Genomic DNA, 18806 nt, shown 5'->3' on the forward strand with positions numbered 1-18806 from the left:
ATCACCAGAAACAAAAGGGTGCTTTGTGTCATTCTGTGTTTAATCGGACTTCGGGTCGCCATATGTCTTTGGTTGTTCTCGGTATCTTCGTGTCTGTTCTGGTCTCTGTCACTGGCGATTTGCAGAAGTATTTAATTTCATCAGCAAAACAAAGCCTGTTATTTTAGCACGTTTAACGGTTCCTGAACGCAGCAGGATGTGCGGTACCGTGTGCAGACCGCGTGTGGCGCAGAGGAGGATAGGAAATAAACATCCACATTTTCGGTTCCGAGGTGAGTTATTGCTGTGATCGTTTGGACCGCTATTTTCATCATGCATGAGGTTTACTACTGCCGGTGGTGCCACTCCGCCTCCGTGAGACGTTCCCAGAGAAGAGGCTCAGCAGAGCGGGCAGGTTCCCGCTGTGGCACAGATGCTAAATCGTTAGCTTCCAGTATGACCGAGGTGGGCCTATGCATAGGTCACCTCTGTTCGGACACCTAACGGGGAAATCCACGGGGCCGAGCCGCAGTAGGAACAGCTCCCAACCGGTGCCCGCTCACGTCCGTCTGCAATGAGGACGCGGCTACTTCGGAGGGGGCGGTGCTGCTCCGGAGGCTGGAAACGCAACCTTAAACTGTAGTAGTAATAATATTGTCATTAGGCATTTGTTCGTTTCCCTTTCTCTTAGGATTCTCTGTTTGTCATGTGTGAAAAGAACTAGTCGCGTAAAAGAACAGCTGTTGTAAATGAACAAGTTTCCTAGACCGAATAACCCACAGGCAGGAGAAGTGGAGGACGTGCTTACCAGCGTGAATAAAAGTACATCTATGTCGTAGGAGGTATACTTTTTTTCAAGAAAGACTGTGTGTTATTATGCGCTGTGACATACGGTGAATTATGTGAGAAGTTTCTAGTTGCTGACAAGTGAACCTCACTATAGATTTAGCTGATTTCAGAGAGATGGAGGAATGAGATCAGTAGCTGCTTCCTTCACAGACACAGCTGTGTCCCAGTGGAGTGAGCTGGGCTCAGGTTCCCTCCCACTGAGACATTGGATCGAGGACTGTACCCAGGGCCTCGGTCTGAAAGGGAACCATATTAGTTTAACATCAGCATGTTGGTATTAGATGTCAGGGTCCAGGAATTTGGATCTGCTGAATTCATACATAAAACCTTAATGGAGTTGGTGGAGTATTGGACACAAGGTGCTGGGGGATGCCCAGGTCAGGACAATTACACATAGGCCATATTTTCTGTTTTTTTATTAATGTAGAATATAAATGGTCTGTGTCTCCATCCAGTGTTGCCGGGGTGATGAGCAGTAATGACTGTTTTGGCTGTGGCCGCAGCGGCCACTGGGTGAAGAACTGTCCAAGCACCAGCCGAGGACGAGGCAGAGGTCGTGGCAGAGGCAAAGGTGCCTCATACCTAGACACCCGCACTTACGTATTATGTGTAATATATGTCTATGGTAAAAGACTTTCACAACAAAAGTCTTTACATTTTTTATTTTACTGTCATAAACTTAACTTTGTTTATATGGCACCAATTAACAACAAAGCTCATATCAAAGCAATTTAGTTAGGTTTAAAAGCCCTTACAGAATTCAAAAATACAACTTTATAGCGATCCCAGAAACTGAGCAGCACCAGGAGACAGTGGAGAGGAAAAACCCCCTTTAACAGAAGAAACCTCCAGCAGAACCAGGCTCAGGGTGGGCAGCCATCTGCCTGCACCGGCTGAGGTAAGAGGACAGAGAGGAGAGAGAAGAACCCTAGCAGCAACAGGCAGAATACAGTAACAGAACACAGGCAGATCTGTTGGGCCAGCAACTGCACACTGAAACACATAGCTCTGAGTGTGGCGAGACCTGCAGAAATGTACAGCGAAAGGTAGACAAAAGGTATATGTCATGCAGCACCATGGTGCCATGTTAGTGGACAGAAGGAGGAAAATGTATGAAGAAGACGGTTCAGACACCTCAGCAGCTCTGACTAGCATTGGGTGGCTGCTTCAAACTTTTCTGAAAAATACCATTGGAACTAATCTCTGATTCACTGCCTTTTTTTCAGTGGGGCAGCATTATCAACACCTGTTGATCAGTAAGGAAGTTCTCTTATTAGTCCCACAGTGGGGAAATTTGTTCTCTGTATTTTGACCCATTCCTTTGGGGGAACAGTGAGCTGCCACGTGAGCAGCGCCTGGGGAGCTAGTGCGAAGTGTCTTACTCAAGGACCCACTTGGTGCTCTGGTGGGCTTTAACCTAAGACCGTTTGCTTCCTAAGCCAATGCTACACCAGGAGCTACACCAGAGCAGGTAGTAAGGTTAGGACGGCTGCTCTGCTCTGTGGCTATGAGGGGATGAAGACAGGGTGATGGTTTTGGGTGCACGGGATGTGTTGCATTCCAAAACTCTTTTGGATTGGCAGCCATGTAATACCCAGATTCTTCCACTAGCCCTGGGGCTCAGGCTGCTCGCTGTACTCCTGAACGAGGAACGCAGCTTCTTAAGGGTCTAGCTGCAAGTTTTGAGGGTGAATCTGATAATGACTAATGAGTAAAGGGCTGTGCAGTGGAGGAGACAATAGAAAGTAGCTTTGGTTTTGTCTAACACACATTCTGTTAAATCTCAGGGCAGACATGTCACAGCTGATGCTTCCTGTTTTAGATCTGTTCTGTTACCGCTGCGGGGGGCTCGGACATGTCGCCAGAGACTGTGAAAGAACAGAGGACGGTAAGAACTCACTTGAGCACACGACTCTGCCTCGTCTCCAACTGATTTGCGTGGAACTGAACTGAGTGTCCCTTTAAGTCCCGTTGTCCCATTTTCCCTTTAACATCAGGCCGATAGTAAAAACGTTTTTTTAAATTCTGATGAAATGATCTGCGATTAGATTTTTGGGTCCAGACCCAGTTAGTTCAGGCCCCAAAATAGAGTCTGGAGAAACTGCACATTTTGGGTGTATGGATTCAAAAAAGGTAGTTCCTGTTGAGTGAATTCTGATAGGTATCTTAAAGCAGCATGAAGTGCAGTTAGATGTAGCGAGGACGTCAGTGATGTGTTTACTCGAGCCTGGTGTTGCTCCTGCAGCATGTTACAACTGTGGCAGAGGAGGTCACATCTCCAGAGACTGCAAGGAACCCAAGAAGGAGCGAGAGCAGCTGTGCTACAACTGTGGGAAGGCTGGACACATGGCACGAGACTGCAACCACGCCCATGAGCAGAAGTGCTACTCGTGTGGAGGCTTCGGACACATCCAGAAATGCTGCCAGAAGGTGAAATGCTACAGGTGAGCTTCTTGCTACACTGAAGCAGCCGCTGCGGTGTTTGATGCGCAGGTCAAGCTTCTACTAAGAAGTTTGAAGGGGTGTGTGGTACTCCTGAAGGGCTGGTAATCTCCAGGTGAGAGGGCTAACTGCTGCCTGTGTTTACTGCAGGTGTGGGGAGATCGGCCATGTAGCTGTGCACTGCAGCAAGGCCTCGGAGCTGAACTGCTATAACTGTGGGAAGTCTGGTCACCTGGCCAAGGAGTGCACCATCGAGGCTACGGCCTAGCTGATGTTGCCCTGTCTCTTTTTTTTTCTCTTCACCATTCCCTCTGGTTCTCTGTATTGGTCCAGAGGCCTGTCCGTCAGCCTCCCAGCAGCCTAGCAGAATAGACAAGAGGATCTTTTCCTGAGGGGCAAACACAAGACTCCTGCATTTTGAAAAATTGTTTTACTCTTGGTAACCTCCCCGTCCCTAGGCATAAGTGGGCGGATCTATGGCCACGAGGAAGCATTGGGAGTTTTATCTTCAGATAATAACTTTATTTTTCTGGACACAGAAAAGACGAGACGAGATTAGCTTGGCCTCCAGCAAACAGCCAGCAACAACTTGAGGAACATAATTATTGATGTTTTAAAGGTGTGAGTTGTTGCTGAGACAAATTCTAATAATAATACGATAAAACATGTTTTAAAAAACAGGTTTAGGGAGAAGAGAATGTTTTCACAAAGTCAAAATGTTATTTTTGTACAATATATCACTTAGAACTACTGTAAAAATGTGTTTTGGTTGTTCTTCAGATTGTGTAAATTTAACCTGACAATAAAAATGTGGAGGAGGAAGAATATTATGGAGTGAGACTAACTTCATTTATCAGATCTGACAATAAAAAAGTGAGAAATTAAAACGTTTTACAGTTAAAAAAAAAAACAGATTTGTTTTGAGTGAATTCTGAGTTTACCAGTATTTATTCATGTATTCGACTTGTGATCTTTGTGGAATTGTTAACGCTCCCCGGCGTTTTATTGGGTGGTTGTGATTGTAACGGGCACTGGGGATCCAGGGTTATTACATGGTCAAGGCAATTCATCTCTTACACACTCACAATCAACCTGATTGCAGCCCCCATTGAAAATCGGTGTTTTTTTTTCCTTTTGTTTTTTTTCCTTTTTTTTCCTTTTTAAAGTTGTATGAGCGGCGCCTCCTCCAGCAGGTGGCGCTACAGCAATGTCGACTCCTTAAAACCGGAAGACAGCGCTAAACCAGAGGATGAAGAAGAGGCAGTGCCGCTTCCAGTTTTGTTAGCGTGCGTTGAGCGTTTGAGACGTTGCTTCTATCCAGCCTCTAGATCCAAAAACTAAAACCGGCAGCAGAGATGGTGAGTAGCGGAGTACATCTGCAATCTAGCTGTTCACCGAGTTAGCGGAGCCCAGCCTCTTAACCGGACCGCAGGACCGAACTTTTGTACAGTGACGAGGTTTTGAGCTTAGACACTATGACTTGACTCCGTAAAACCCTGCGGTCAAGTGAGCCACCGTTTGTTTTTGCATTGCCAGTTTAGCCATCGTTTTAGTACACTGTAAATTCTTTGGTGAAAACACTGCTACCGTAAGTATCGCAAAAACCGCGCACTTCACAACTATAGCGACGGCTGAGTTCCCCTAGGAGGAGCGAACGGTGGCTTATTTGACCGCAGTCGTAAAACTGCGGCTTAGAGAGTTTTTAAAACACTTAAAATTTCGTTTGATAGAGTAAGTCACTTTTTAAAGAAAAAATTCTTTTACATCATCTGTTTTATGTAAAGGGAATTATAAATATGAAGACTTTACCTTCAGTTGATTGTTTACATTTGACAGGAACAGAACAAAATGTTTACAATGTTTTTTTACAGATCAGATTCGTACTAGTAGTAATAATAATAATAATTAATTGATGTTTTTGTCTTTGTGTAGGCAAGGAACGCTGAGAAGGCCATGTAAGTCCTGAAGGTTTGGTTATACAGTCCCAGTGATTTCTGGATCATTGTTTAAATGTGCTTACCCCAACGTTTTCTAACAATGTGCCCCTCAGGACAGCGTTGGCTCGGTTCAGACAGGCTCAGCTGGAGGAGGGAAAAGTCAAGGTTAGGTTCTACTTAGCGTTCTCCCTCATCTTTTGGTTTCCTACCAGTGGGTCTGGAGCCCAGTCATCAAGTGCTTTTTTAAGTTGTTTGGGATTTCAAGTATTAATGATTTAAAATAGGAAGTAAGTAACAAGCAACACATTTTAAAAACAAAACTTTAAATCAAAGGAAAACTTCAGCGATTTTAAATAGGGGTTGATGACAAAGCGATGTTGGGTAGTATTTAAGAAGGAAGGGACACTCCGTACCTTCCATATTTTTTATGCAGAGAAATTCATTCTGCAACTGACAGCTGAGAGTCAGATGCATCATGTCTCTGTTCGAAAGAAGCACAACTAAATCTAGCAGACAAATGTTCAGACATTGCTTTACAGTTTTAACCAAAGGTTATATCTGAGTGTGTGTGTTTTAAGGACATCGTTAGTAAGTTGTTTAGCAGATTTTTATTTTGAATCAAACCAGACTATTGTTAGAAAGCCACAGATTCTTTATTTAGCCAAACCCCTCTTCTTTTCTTTATCTGCTGTAAGTGGCTGAAAAAACAAGACGGTGGTCTCTTCACGGAGTCTCTGTGATGATACGCGACCGGCCAATATTACCTACAAAAAGATGAAATGATTATTGAACTAGTATTTAAGTTGATGCCAGTCAGAGCTAATATACAAGTCTAAATAGTCTATGACAGTCTAAATAGAATACCTTTTTAAAACACAAAAAACGGCTCGTAACTTTACTCAGACTTCACAGCGCAAGTTAAAACAATAAAAGGTCAAATGTATTACTTACTCAATGCTAATTTGCCCTTTCTGTCCCGGCTGTTTTTTTTCTTGTCTGTCCTGAAGCTAGTTTCCAGCTTCTCTAAACGTATGTAATTCAAAACTGATCACAGCATATACACATAGTTAGCAGTAAAATCCACGGCCGCAGTATATTAATTGCAGCACTGGAATATTCAGTTATGCTTCGATCAGTGCAGAGACACAATGCATCTGGCCTTTGGCTCTGCCCGACTCCGGCTCTGGGCTCTCTGCTGCGGGTGCCGGTTCCTTATGGGCAGCGTCGTCCTCCTCCAAACAGCGTAACTCGTGGCGGTGTACTCATACAACTAACCACGAATATCAGACAGTCCTGTAAAACTATCTGTCTTCTAAATAGTCTACAGCGGAACATTCAGCCATTGACCATTAGTGCTGTACGCGTATGTGAGGAAAGACAATGGCGGACAGAGCAGTTGCGCTCCAGCAGACTGGCCCCACCCCCTCTAAACATGGCCCTGCCCATTTCTAAGACCGACCGTTGCTAGGATAGGTACAGAGGAAATGAATGGATGAATAAATGGTAACTACTCTACATAGAAATTATGGAGCAATCTGAGTGTCCCTTCTTTTTTAAATGAGGTCGTTTTGGTCAACTCCTATTGAAAATATTAAAGTTTTCCTTTTAATAGACTGTGTGTCCTTAAGGGTTAATGTTCTCCTGCTTCACATATTCCCATCTTCAGCTGTAATTATTAGAACATGGATGATATGGACATGGATGAAAGTTTTTGCTCTCTCTAACCCATCTTCAGGAGCGGAGACCTTTCCTGGCGTCAGAATGCAGTGAGCTTCCTAAAGCTGAGAAATGGAGAAGACAGGTGCTGTTTTTCACTCCTTATGGTTAGGTGCAGGTCTAATGTTCAGTCATGTTCCAGACTTTGCTGCAGTATGACTGACATTTACCTGCGCTACTGATGCTTCTATGTGCTGCTTTGCAGATCATCAGTGAAATATCAAAGAAAGTGGCCCAGATCCAGAATGGTGAGTATGACCCAGACCTGTTGACTCTAAAGGAACCATTACGTGTTCCAGCAGATGACACACAATCACTTTGCTGTGAACCGTGTGTTTTGTTGTCTTGGCAACTTCATATTCCTCCAGCAGCTTCTCAGAATCATAGCAATTTGTTGTTGTCCTGTGTTTTCCTCGCCTTAGAGTTTTATTGTCTTAGCACAAAACTGCAGATGCTATTCTCAACAGCAGTGCACTGAAATATTCTTATTTTTTTATTATATTTACTTTTTCCAAGCATGTAAAAGAAAATAAATTTACAATAAGCCAATTTGTTTTGTATATATTTGATGTGGGGTTTCCAGCAAATTTTGTCATCAACTACTACACCTAGAAATTTCATCTCATAAACTCTTTGTATATTAACACCTCCAACCTTTACTTGGATTTGCTCATCCAGTCTTCAATTGCCAATTACCATGAATTTACTCTTTTCTAAGTTCAGTGATAATTTATAAATTTGTCCAGCCTGTCCAAAACTTCGGTTTTATCTAAATTTAGTTGAAGTAAGTTTTGGAACATCTACAGATTTGACTTCTTTTAAATAACTCTGAAACCAAATGAAACACGTCAACTAGTCAAGATTCAAAGACAAAAATAGCTGAGTATCATCTGCATAAAATGGAAATTTTGCTTCCTAATAATGTCACCTAGAGGAGGCATATATAGATTGAAAAGTAGTGGACCAAGCACAGCACCCTGTGGAACTCCAAAGCTAATCCTTGTGCATATGGAAGATTTGTCGTAACATAAACAAACTGGAATCTGTTCAACAAATAGGATTTAAACCATCCCAGTGCTGTTCATTTAATTCCGATTTTATGTTCTAATCTCTTTAATGTTATGATCAATTGTATCAAATGCAGCACTAAGCTCTAACAGGACAAGGACAGAAACTACAGTAGACCATTCTCTGGAGCTAAGCGAAGATCATTAGTGACTCTAAGCAGAGCTGTTTTTGTGCAATTTTTTTTCCAAATTCTGACTAAAAAATCTTCATACAGGTTATTTCCACTCAGGTGGTCAGATAATTGTTTAGCCATAATTTTTTTCAAGAATCTTAGAGATGATGGGTAAATTTCAAATTGGCCTATAGTTGGCTAGTTCTCCAGGGTCCAGAGTAGGTTTTTTTCAATAAAGGTTGACCACCGCCACCTCAAAAGCCTGTGCTACAGAGCCTATAAGATTGGTTGATTTGTTTGGTTTGATTTAATATGGACGAGTTGATTAAAGATAGAACTTCTTTGAGTAATCTGGTTCGGATTGGGTCTAAAAGGCAAGTGAACAACTTGGAAGAGTTAATTATTCAAGTTAACTCCATGAGTTATGGGGAAAGCTCTCCAAGACGGAGGTCTTGGTAAAGTTGAAGTTGTTGGCTGTTCTAGACCAGTGGTTCTTAACCTTGTTGGAAGTACTGAAACCCACCAGTTTCATATGCACTTTTACTGAACCCTTGTTTAATGAAATATAAAATAGGATTTTTTTTTTCGAGACGTGTGTGTGTGTATTTGTACTTGTGTCAAAGTGAGAACCAAAAATTTTTTTTTCTCAAAGTGAGGACATTTTGGCCGGTCCTTTGAAGGCCTGTTTAAGGGTTAAGATGTGATTTTAGGGTTGAGGTTAGAATTGAGGTTTGGTTTGGATTAGAGCAAGGGTTAGATATCTGCCTTTAGTTGTGATGGTAAGGGGCTTGGGACGGATTATGACAATGTAGGTCCTCACTTTGTAAGTACAAGAGTGTGTGTGTATTAATAGCACTGTTTTCATTGAACAAAATCAAGACAATGCATGAACTAAAATTATATACAGAATTTTTCAAAACTACATGACCTTTTTGTAATACCACCACTCTGAAATGGTTTAAATCTTTTCCCCTATTTATGCCAATAAATAACTTATCTCCGATCGGTAAAGCTGCTTGGTTTACTCACCAGCCTCTGTACCACCTAGAGGCTTTTCTTTTACTAGTGTGGTAAAAGAAGTGTGTCATGATGCTGGATGAAAGGTGCAACTGTGCAAACAACATGAGCAGATCATCACCAATCAGCAGCTCTGCTGGTGTCATTGACAGAGGGGAGGAACCAGCCAGCTATGTGTGAAAACAGTTTCTGGTGATGTGCGCGTCAATCAAAACGAAATCAGAACTGGATGAACAGCAGTGTCAAAACTACTGTATGTTGGCGCTCTGATGTTGTAGATTGTACCGACCCCAAAACTATCATAAAAATATGATAATTATTGTATGTCTGGCAACGCTAGGCCCAAATTCCCTTCAGCACGAATTGACCAAGCAATGTAGGGGGATCATCCGCAGCCAATGATTGCCAAGCAGGGTGTGTCATCATGAATCATTTGAGTCGGGGCGTGTCTTTTGTCTTAATCTCCCCAGAACCCCTGAGACCCCCTAGGGTTCGATCTAACCCAGGTTAAGAAACACTGATCTAGACAGTGATTTCTGTCAAATCTATCATGCGAATCATTCGCTTTGGCGATTCCTGATGGGATAAGCTGAAAGGAGTTACTAGTTCATAAAGTCATTGCCGCTGAGATTTAAGGGGATAGTTTGCTCAACACAGCTATGACACTTAGTCAGCCTGGCTACAGTGCTGAAAAGAAACCTGGGGCTGTTTTTGTTTTTCTCAACTAGGGAGGAATAATTGTTTATTTCCATTAACAACCTGGAGTTAATTATTTTTCTCAATGGTTGTACACTTCTGCACTTCATGAAATGTTCACTGTAGGATGTGAGTATATGGCTCTACAGAAAACTTCACATTTTGCATTATTGTTCCTTTTCAATGTACATTTAAAACTATTGTTTAGCTCCTTTGGCTAAACTTGCTTCGTCGTGATAATTTTCCTGTCCTGTGTGTCTATAGCTGGTCTTGGCGAGTTCAGGATCCGGGACCTGAATGATGAGATTAACAAGCTGCTTAGGGAGAAGCGTCACTGGGAAGTTCGTATCAGGGAGCTTGGAGGGCCCGATTATGCAGTAAGTAGAGAAACTACAGAGCTGGAAGATGTCACATAAAACCTCACTACAACTGATGATGTGTTTGTGCATTAGCGTTTCGGTCCAAAGATGTTGGATCATGAAGGGAAAGAAGTTCCGGGTAACAGAGGGTACAAATACTTCGGAGCAGCCAGAGACCTACCGGGAGTCAGGGAACTGTTTGAGACGGAGCGTAAGTGACCTGTTTGTGTCTAATTCTTCACTGTACGGACCGATCATTAGACCTCACTGGTCATGTGACCAACAGCTGCCCCTGCACCGAGGAAGACAAGAGGGGAGCTGATGAAGGATGTTGATGCAGAGTACTATGGCTACAGAGACGAAGATGATGGAGTCTTGGTTCCTCTAGAGACACAGTATGAGAAACAAGGTGGGGCTGCTTGAATTTATTTATTGCACTCCCGCTCTAGTTCATAAAAATTTACTGTATTCTCAAAAGGTGAACTTAATGGTGGGAAATGTAGACAAATGTTTTTTCATTAAATTAATATTTTATCTCTGCTTCTATGGTAGTGTTCTATAGCTCTGTCGGGTTGTGACTCGTAATGATAATGTATGTGCAGCTGTAATTGAGGCAATGCAGAAGTGGAGAAAACAGAAGGAGTCTCAACTGTCTGGAGAGAAACAAGAGGAGGAGGAGGAGGAGAGCATCTACAGCGTCCGCAACGATGAGGTGAGTTACCCCTTCACCGGTCAGCTGACCTCAGCACAGCGCGCCTGTCTCAGTCAGTCAGTCTCATACACACACACACACACACACAAACACACAGTTTCTGTTGGTCGCTCTCAAGCAAGACAATAGGTTTTCCTATTGCAGTAATAAATGTTATGTAGTGGTTTGGTCTTAGGGCAGTGGCTGTGACAGAGTCACACCAAAGGTCTGCTTGTTCTCTCACACACACACACACACACACACACACACACACACACACACACACACACACACACACACACACACACACACACACACACTAGATTTAAGAAGAGTGAAACATCCTGGGCCTGTTTCCTGGCTTATTCTGATGCTGGGATAAATGCTGTGTAACAGGCTGATCACAAAATCACTGATTAAACATGGACCAAACTCAGAGCAGCGGCTTCTTATGGAGATGAAATTTGTATATATATATAAAAGGTAAATACATGTTCAGGGGAAAAGCCTGAAAATCAAAAGAGGATCAGTCAAATGAGTGAGTGATTCAGAAACAGCTAATAAGCAAAGATTGAGAGGAGATGTTTAATCAGAATCAGTCTCTATGGTAATGAGTCCATGTCTAATTGGCCACTTTTTGTGCAGGCAAGTCGAGCCTTGGAATACATGCTCAGCCCTTTCCTGTGTTCATTGCCCTTCGGTTGTGTCAGTAAATATGTTGGTTGGTTTTGTGTTCCTTTGCAGCCTGAGGATGATGATGGCCAGGAGGAGCAGGAGGAAGATGAGGGAGGAGTTGCCTTCATCGCCCATGTCCCTGTTCCTTCACAGAAAGAGGTGAGAGATGTCAACAGGGTTCTGAAACTGAGCACAGACACCCACTGTAACTCTGAACCTTGTGTCTCAGGTGGAGGAAGCCCTGGTGCGGAGGAAGAAGATGGAGTTGCTGCAGCGTTATGCCAGCGAAACACTTCAGGCTCAGAGTCAAGAAGCCAGAACTCTGCTGGGACTCTGAGCCTTCTGTCTGTGACCCTGTTCGTGTAAATAAGGACTTTTTGTACTTTGCCTGTTTCTAATTAAATGTTGCTTTGGTTCATTCTGTTCATGAGCATCAGTCCATGTTGTTTATTCACTGTCTGTGTGACGACTGTACAACTGGCTGTACAAATGTTTTATGTTAAATTCGATCTTAAATTTGGGTCTTTGCTTTCATCAGTAGTAGAGCTAAGCCTCATGAGAATGTTCATGTCCTGATTAATATGGACAATCAGGACATTAACATGGGGAGAGGCCGTACACCAGGTCGCCAGTCCACTTACACCAGGCAATTCAGAGTGCACGTTAGACTGTGGGAGGAAACCGGAGAACCGCCGGCCGGAGCTCTAGATGCTAAATTCAATTCAATTCAATTCAATTCAATTCAATTCAATTCAATTCAATTCAATTCAATGTTACTAGAGAGCAGAGAGGTTCTGTCCAATTTCCAGTTCTCTCCTGACTGTACAGAAGCAGGCAGAGTTGAATGGTTTTATTTTTGTGCTGCGGTGATTCCTGTTAAGTCCTGAAAGACTGGAACAGGAGAAGCTGCGTTAGGACAAAGGACAGAGCTGTGTCTCGTGCTTTCCATCTGGCAGATGATTGGTTGATTGACAGCAACTGCTGCAGCATGTGATTGGCTGATTAACTGCTGAAGGCTGCACGTGAGAGAGGGTTTCAGTCAGGACCTTTCAATTAGTGTGTGTGTGTGTGTGTTGGGGGGGGTAACTGTTCCAGATTACTACTACTTTTGTGGGGATATTCCTTATTGTTGGATTTCTGTAATATAAAAAACAATTCCACCAAAAGCAACAGGTTTCATTTTGGGATCACAGAACCTGATGCATGAAGGTAAAATCTGTAGAATGTCAGGTTCTCAATGAGTCCAAAGGAGTTCTGGTTCAGCTTGACCCAGCAGGTCGTTCCCTGTTTCAGCTGCTGGGAGGGTGGGGATGTTGGTTTGAGCTTCAGTGACGTCCTCACGTCTCTGGCGTGTGTGTGTATATAACGGCAGAGGTTGTGGCTCTGGCACAGACAGACGTTATGTGGTGCCAACGGCTTCTTCAGACCCTCAGACCAGTATCCACCAGCAGACAGGTCAGTTTTCAGACTAGGACTTTTCTACTGGTACTAGTGAGTAGTTTACGCTTGTCTCATCCTGCAGGTAGAAACTGATGATTTTTGAAACTGTATTTTTCTAAAGTTTGTCTTCAAGTAAAAAATGAATAAAAGCTCAGAAACTCAGAGTTAGTGTTTTATTTCCATTGCTTTGATCTTAATACTGTATTTCTGCTGTGTTACTTGCTGGACGTTTTTCTGGTTCACAGCTCTTTGACCCCTCTATTGCATTCCCACCCATCAGACAGGCCTTCTGTTTGACGTGGACGGCGTCCTGCTCCGTGGCGGAGCAGTGATTCCTGCTGCTCAAAGAGCTTTCCAGAAACTTTTGGATAGAAACGACAACTTCCGGTTTCCTATTGTATTTGTCACCAATGCTGGAAATTGCCACAGACATCACAAGGCCCAACAGCTGTCTCACCTGCTGAACATCCAGGTAGGACAGACAGGTGGAGATACGCAAAGAATAATGATGAATGTGTTTTATTTAAGGAAATTTAGAATGATCTTGTAGTGAGAATAAATGAATACAAATTTATAAGCCTGAAGTGATGTGAAGCAGAAGCTCAGACTCCGTCCTGACAGATGCTGCTCTGTCTCTGCACGGTTTTCTGTCACTAAAGTTCTATCTCTCATTTCCCTCCATTTTTGAATAAAGTTTATTTTCAGGCTGACATAATTTTTTTTAGATTTTGATTTGATATATCGTCATCATCATTTGCTTATGGGATGAGAGAGATTAGCTATTGTGGACCAATCAAAGACGCTGGACCAATAGATTCTGTGGATGTTGACGGCAGCATGGTGTAATCTAGATAGCCTTCAAGGTTAATCGTTGTCCTGATGCACATGTTGTTGGTGAGCCCTGATTTAATTGAGTCAGTTGCTACAGAGAGCTTCCCCTGGTGCTGTGCCAACAAAATTAATATCCATTCTAACAGTCAGCGTCCAGTCCATTCTAGATTAATTAATCTCTAACTAAGTAACTAAGTATTAGAGTCAGATTGTTTAAGTCCTCTGATGACCTTTTTATCCCCCTGACATTTAACCTCTTTTCTCTGCAGGTTGCTCCAGAACAAGTGGTTCTTTCCCACAGTCCTTTGAAAATGTTAAAGAGTTTCCATGATAAATGTGTCCTAGTCTCAGGACAGGGACCTGTTGCTGACATTGCTAACACGTATCCTCCTCCACTTGACCTCTGACCTGAATGTTGAACCAGCGGGGTTTAAAGCCTGTGGACTGATAAGAACGATAAGGTCTGATTACTAGGGGTGGGCGATACTGCAAACGTGGTGTCGATCTGATACCATGTAAATACTGGACCAGTATCGCTGATATTGACACAGATACTTTTGAAAATTAAAGCATTATCAAATACAAATGCATTTTTATGACTTTTAGGTGTTTTGTTTTGAATTGTATTATTAATTTAATGAAACTCATACATGGTTCAACAGTAAATATAAATATATAATGTAAATTGGTGGTGTTGCCACTGTATTTAACGGCCTTTTTTGCAGATTGTACAGGTCGCTGTTGTTTCATTTTCAGTTTGAAAATATAACCACAGTCTTTCTTGCTTCCATCCTTCTGCTTGTCTGTGTACTCCTGCTTGTTTGTTTAGTCGCTGAGTCACGTGAGACCTCAAAGCAAGAGGGAGGGAGGGGTGTTAGTGCTTACACACAGGCACTCAGATATGCAGACAGACAAAATAGTTAGGTCGTCTCTTTGAAAAAGTATTGATATTTTTGTTGGGGAATTGATCGATATCAATACTAGCGTTGGTATCGATATTAGGATCGATCTGCCCGGCCCTACTGATTACAATTAGAACAATAAGCTCTCACTACATGTTTGGTAAATATATCATTTTTATTGTATTTACATTTGAATGGGGATAAATCAGTGATAAAATGCTGCAGCTGTTTTGAGTGTTGAAGTCTTGACCCAATCATAATCAGCCTGGGTTTTCAGAAGGTGATGAGCATGGAGCAGCTCCGACAAAATCACCCTCAACTGGATATGGTGGACCACAACCGGAGACCCACACTCCCTGTGAGTAGCTGCAACAGACCAAGTGTTGATAAAATTTGGAGTCCAGAGGCTCAGCAACTCGAACTAACTGTGTTTTCTGTCTTTCAGTCGTCCTCTCTCCCAACTCTTCCTAAAATAGAAGGTAAAACATAAGTATGAGAAATTCAGTTTATTTAAATGTGTTGCACGTGTTAGTAAACAGCTTTAATGGCTCTCAGATGCAGTGATGTTGGTTTTCTATCGACTTGTTTCCAGACTGTCTTGAACTACACAAATTATTTAACATTATCTAAGTATGTACGTACGTGCATACCTGGAAGGACAGACGTTTGGAGTTTTTTTATTGCCAAAAGGATTCACTCTCTTACCCTGCATCGCAAATGAACTTGAGTGACATTCCTAATCCATAGGGTTCAATATGACGTTGGTCCACCCTTTGCAGCTCTAACAGCTTCAGCTCTTCCGGAAAGGCTGTCCAAGAGGATAGGAGTGTGTTTTCAAATTGCCATATGAAGACGTGCAATTGGTCACTCCCGAGAATGTGTCTCCACTGCTCTAGAGTCCAGTCCAGGTGGCGTGCATCAGACACGCTTTGCATTGCACTTGGTGATGTATAGCATGGATGCAGCTGCTCGGCTTTGGAAACTTATTCCATGAAGCACTCTGAAACTGTTCCTGAGATAATCTGAAAGCCACATGAAGTTTGGAGGTCTGTATCGTTTGAGTCTTCAGAGGTGACCTCTCTTGCTAAATCAGATTCCGCAGCCTAACACTTTGTGGCGGTGCTGTCCTTCACAAACTTTTCCAGAAATTTCACAACTTGTATTATTGCACAGGCAACTTTTTCATTTGTGACCTATTCTATCACAAATGTTTGTAAAAACAGTCTGCATACCTAGGTGCTTGATTTTATACACTTGTGGCCATGGAAGTGATTGCAACACCTGATTCTGATTATTTGGCTTGGTGAGCTAATACTTTTTGGCAATAGTGTGTGTGTGTGTGTGTGTGTTTGTGTTTGTGTTTGTGTGTGTGTGTGTGTGTGTGTGTGTGTGTGTGTGTGTGTGTGTGTGTGTGTGTGTGTGTAATTACTAAAGATACTAGATAAAATTAATATAATAGATATATATATATATATATAATATCTATTATATTATAAATATAATATAATAGATAATATGACTGTAAACTGTCCATCCTGTCTATTGAAGTCTGACATCTCCCCTTTACATATAATTCTCTTTCACACGGATTCCTGTCACTACATGTTTCCCTTCTTGTTTTGGACATAGTTTATTCTGAATGATCTGTAAACATCTGTGCTGAGTACAAGCTGGAAATCCCAAAATCAGAATGGGACACACTTCCAAAAATGGGTAAGAATGACAGCTAAGATCCCGGAAAGCTACTGTCCTGCTGGCTTTCCAACTCTTCTTGCCCCAGCTAATACTGATTACCTTTATCAGGTGTGTTTATCCAACCAGCAGCTAACTGAAACACCTGATCAAGGTAATTAGCAGGGAGAGTTGGAAAATCAGCAGGGCAGTAGCTCTACAGAACCAGGATTTGACACCCCTGCTGTGGGACTCCCAGAAACAGGCTGACACCTGGTTATAGCCAACCAACCCGAAATATTAGTGATGGGCAAACAAGAAAACAAGGCTGTAGTTGTATGTATTGTTATGATACTTAGTTTTTGCCTAATCTGTCAAACCCTGAACTTGTCATTCATTCTAAATCAGTCTAAATCTTCAAAAATTAAAGCAAAACTATATCATAACAAATCACAACAGTATGGTGATGTGTGATTGATAATATTTCAAATTGGGAATGTTTGTGTGCGTAATATTGAGACACAGATTCCTGTTTACTTCCCCTCTGCAGTGATAATCCTCTTTGGGGAGCCAGTGAGATGGGAAACCAACCTGCAGCTACTGGTTGACGTGCTACTGACAAATGGGAGTCCTGGTTGTGAGCACACTCAAGTGTCATCAGGCCACCTTCCAGTTCTTGCCTGCAATATGGACCTGACATGGATGGCTGAGGCTCCATCACCACGGTAATCTTGCTGTTTTGATCAGATGATTTAATGGTTTTCAGATCAGATTCAGATTTAATGGTTTTCTGGTTCTGGTTTGACCCTGCTATGCTGCTATAGGTTTGGTCATGGAATGTTCCTGCTGTGTCTGGAGTCCGTCTACAGAAAACTAACAGGACAGGACCTGCAGTACCAGGCACTGCTTGGGAAACCCAGTCTGCTGACCTATCAGTATGCTGAGCATCTGTTGAGGCTACAGAACCACAACCACACGCTGACCACCATCTATGCTGTGGGGTAACCAAACTGTAACATTGTTAGGTGACCAAAACACACCCATAAGGCGGACAGACAACCAAACCACTGTACCTTCATCAGATAACCAAACCCCCAGCAACACTGACGGATGACCAAACCCCAATAACGTTGACAGATAACCAAACCCCCAGTAACGCTGACAAATGACCAAACCCCTATAACATCACCAGATAACCAAACCCCCAGCAACGCCAACAGATGACCAAACCCCAGTAACATTGACAGATAACCAAACCCCAGTAACGCTGACAGATGACCAACCCCCTGTAACATCACCAGATAACCAAGCCCCAATAACGCCGACACATGACCAAACCCCAGCAATGCCGACAGATAACCATCCCCAGTAATGCTGACAGATGACCAACCCCCTGTAACATCACCAGATAACCAAACCCCAGCAATGCCGACACATGACCAAACCCCAGCAACGCCGACAGATAACCAAACCCCAGTAATGCTGACAGATGACCAACCCCCTGTAACATCACCAGATAACCAAACCCCAAGCAATGCCGACAGATGGCCAACCCCCTGTAACGTCACCAAATAACCAAACCCCAGTAACGCTGACAGATTACCAAACCCCTGTAACTGTTACCTGTCAAGTATACGCCTTCATTTTGTGTTAAGCTACCAAAGAATATGTTTGGAGAAATATTAGAAAAATATTTAAAAATGTTAAATTCCTACCAACTACCTAATGACTTCTTGCCAGGTAACTTGTCTCCTTCTTGTTCCAAGTGACAACCTGATGACAGACATCTATGGTGCTAACCTGTACAACCGTTATCTGGCTCAGCAATCCGCCATGGAAACAAGCAGCAAACTGTTTGCCAAGGCAGCAGGGAGTCAGCTGACGATGGCAGAGGAGCTGGTCTCGACTGCTTCTCAATGTCACTCCATACTGGTTTGTACACCCTAACTTTCACAGACAGGCTCACAAAGTGCCATAAAGTAAATACAATGAAACTTAAGAATTTTAAGAATTATTATCTCCTCATTTTTTAGTTTGTTTGTTTGTTTAAAGCAATTACACAAATAAGTTACCATCAAGTCAGCATCCTGTTGAAACATGCTGTACCTGTCTTTAGGTGTGCACAGGCGTCTACAACCCTCACTCCATATTATCTAGTGACCAGAGCAGCAGCATCACAGAGACAGAGTTACATGGTCACAGAGACCTGGTTCTGGAGCCAGACCTAGTGGCGCCGAACCATGTGGTGGAGGATGTGGAGGCTGCTGTCGATCTTGTGCTGCAACAGGAGGCTTTGTGACCTCCCACATCGAATCTCCATTTTACTTTTTGCAACCAGGCATAGTTTATTCTTTTAACTTTGTACTGTTGTGTGTCCTTTTCTAAATGAATAAATACAATATAGTGACTTTGGACATTTTA

The 18806-nt window shown here is 42.7% G+C and overlaps 3 protein-coding genes across 11 annotated transcripts; all 3 read left to right on the forward strand.

The window, feature by feature from the left end:
* cnbpb (CCHC-type zinc finger, nucleic acid binding protein b) lies at nt 1-4097 on the forward strand. 3 transcript variants are annotated; one of them, XM_029150956.3, is made up of 5 exons: nt 15-272; nt 1284-1399; nt 2651-2716; nt 3074-3272; nt 3421-4097. In XM_029150956.3, the coding sequence occupies exons 2-5, from the start codon at nt 1297-1299 to the stop codon at nt 3536-3538; spliced, it is 486 nt and encodes a 161-aa protein (XP_029006789.1). In that variant the 5' UTR covers nt 15-272; nt 1284-1296; the 3' UTR covers nt 3539-4097. The 3 variants fall into 3 exon arrangements, with proteins under 3 accessions (XP_029006790.1, XP_029006789.1, XP_029006788.1); XM_029150955.3 differs by lacking the exon at nt 15-272 and adding an exon at nt 281-1205; XM_029150957.3 differs by lacking the exon at nt 1284-1399 and having other exon boundaries at nt 1-272.
* Nucleotides 4098-4287: 190 nt separating this feature from the next.
* On the forward strand, nt 4288-11966 carry isy1 (ISY1 splicing factor homolog). 2 transcript variants are annotated; one of them, XM_029150952.3, is made up of 11 exons: nt 4288-4628; nt 5203-5225; nt 5321-5372; nt 6943-7008; nt 7129-7171; nt 10081-10193; nt 10269-10386; nt 10462-10584; nt 10778-10887; nt 11611-11700; nt 11771-11966. In XM_029150952.3, the coding sequence occupies exons 1-11, from the start codon at nt 4626-4628 to the stop codon at nt 11876-11878; spliced, it is 849 nt and encodes a 282-aa protein (XP_029006785.1). In that variant the 5' UTR covers nt 4288-4625; the 3' UTR covers nt 11879-11966. The 2 variants fall into 2 exon arrangements, with proteins under 2 accessions (XP_029006785.1, XP_029006786.1); XM_029150953.3 differs by lacking the exon at nt 4288-4628 and adding an exon at nt 4927-5001.
* Nucleotides 11967-12105: 139 nt separating this feature from the next.
* On the forward strand, nt 12106-18806 carry zgc:77375 (uncharacterized protein LOC402927 homolog). Of its 6 annotated transcripts, XM_029150948.3 has the most exons (9): nt 12106-12996; nt 13262-13453; nt 14082-14194; nt 14979-15072; nt 15160-15193; nt 16936-17110; nt 17210-17386; nt 18152-18317; nt 18502-18806. In XM_029150948.3, the coding sequence occupies exons 1-9, from the start codon at nt 12943-12945 to the stop codon at nt 18682-18684; spliced, it is 1188 nt and encodes a 395-aa protein (XP_029006781.1). In that variant the 5' UTR covers nt 12106-12942; the 3' UTR covers nt 18685-18806. The 6 variants fall into 6 exon arrangements, 5 of the variants coding, with proteins under 5 accessions (XP_029006781.1, XP_055364893.1, XP_055364895.1 ...); XR_008694716.1 differs by having other exon boundaries at nt 14979-15193; nt 18210-18317; nt 18502-18533; XM_055508918.1 differs by having other exon boundaries at nt 14979-15193.

Source organism: Betta splendens, chromosome 5 (genome assembly GCF_900634795.4).
Source record: "Betta splendens chromosome 5, fBetSpl5.4, whole genome shotgun sequence".
Classification (NCBI taxonomy): Eukaryota; Metazoa; Chordata; class Actinopteri; order Anabantiformes; family Osphronemidae; genus Betta; species Betta splendens.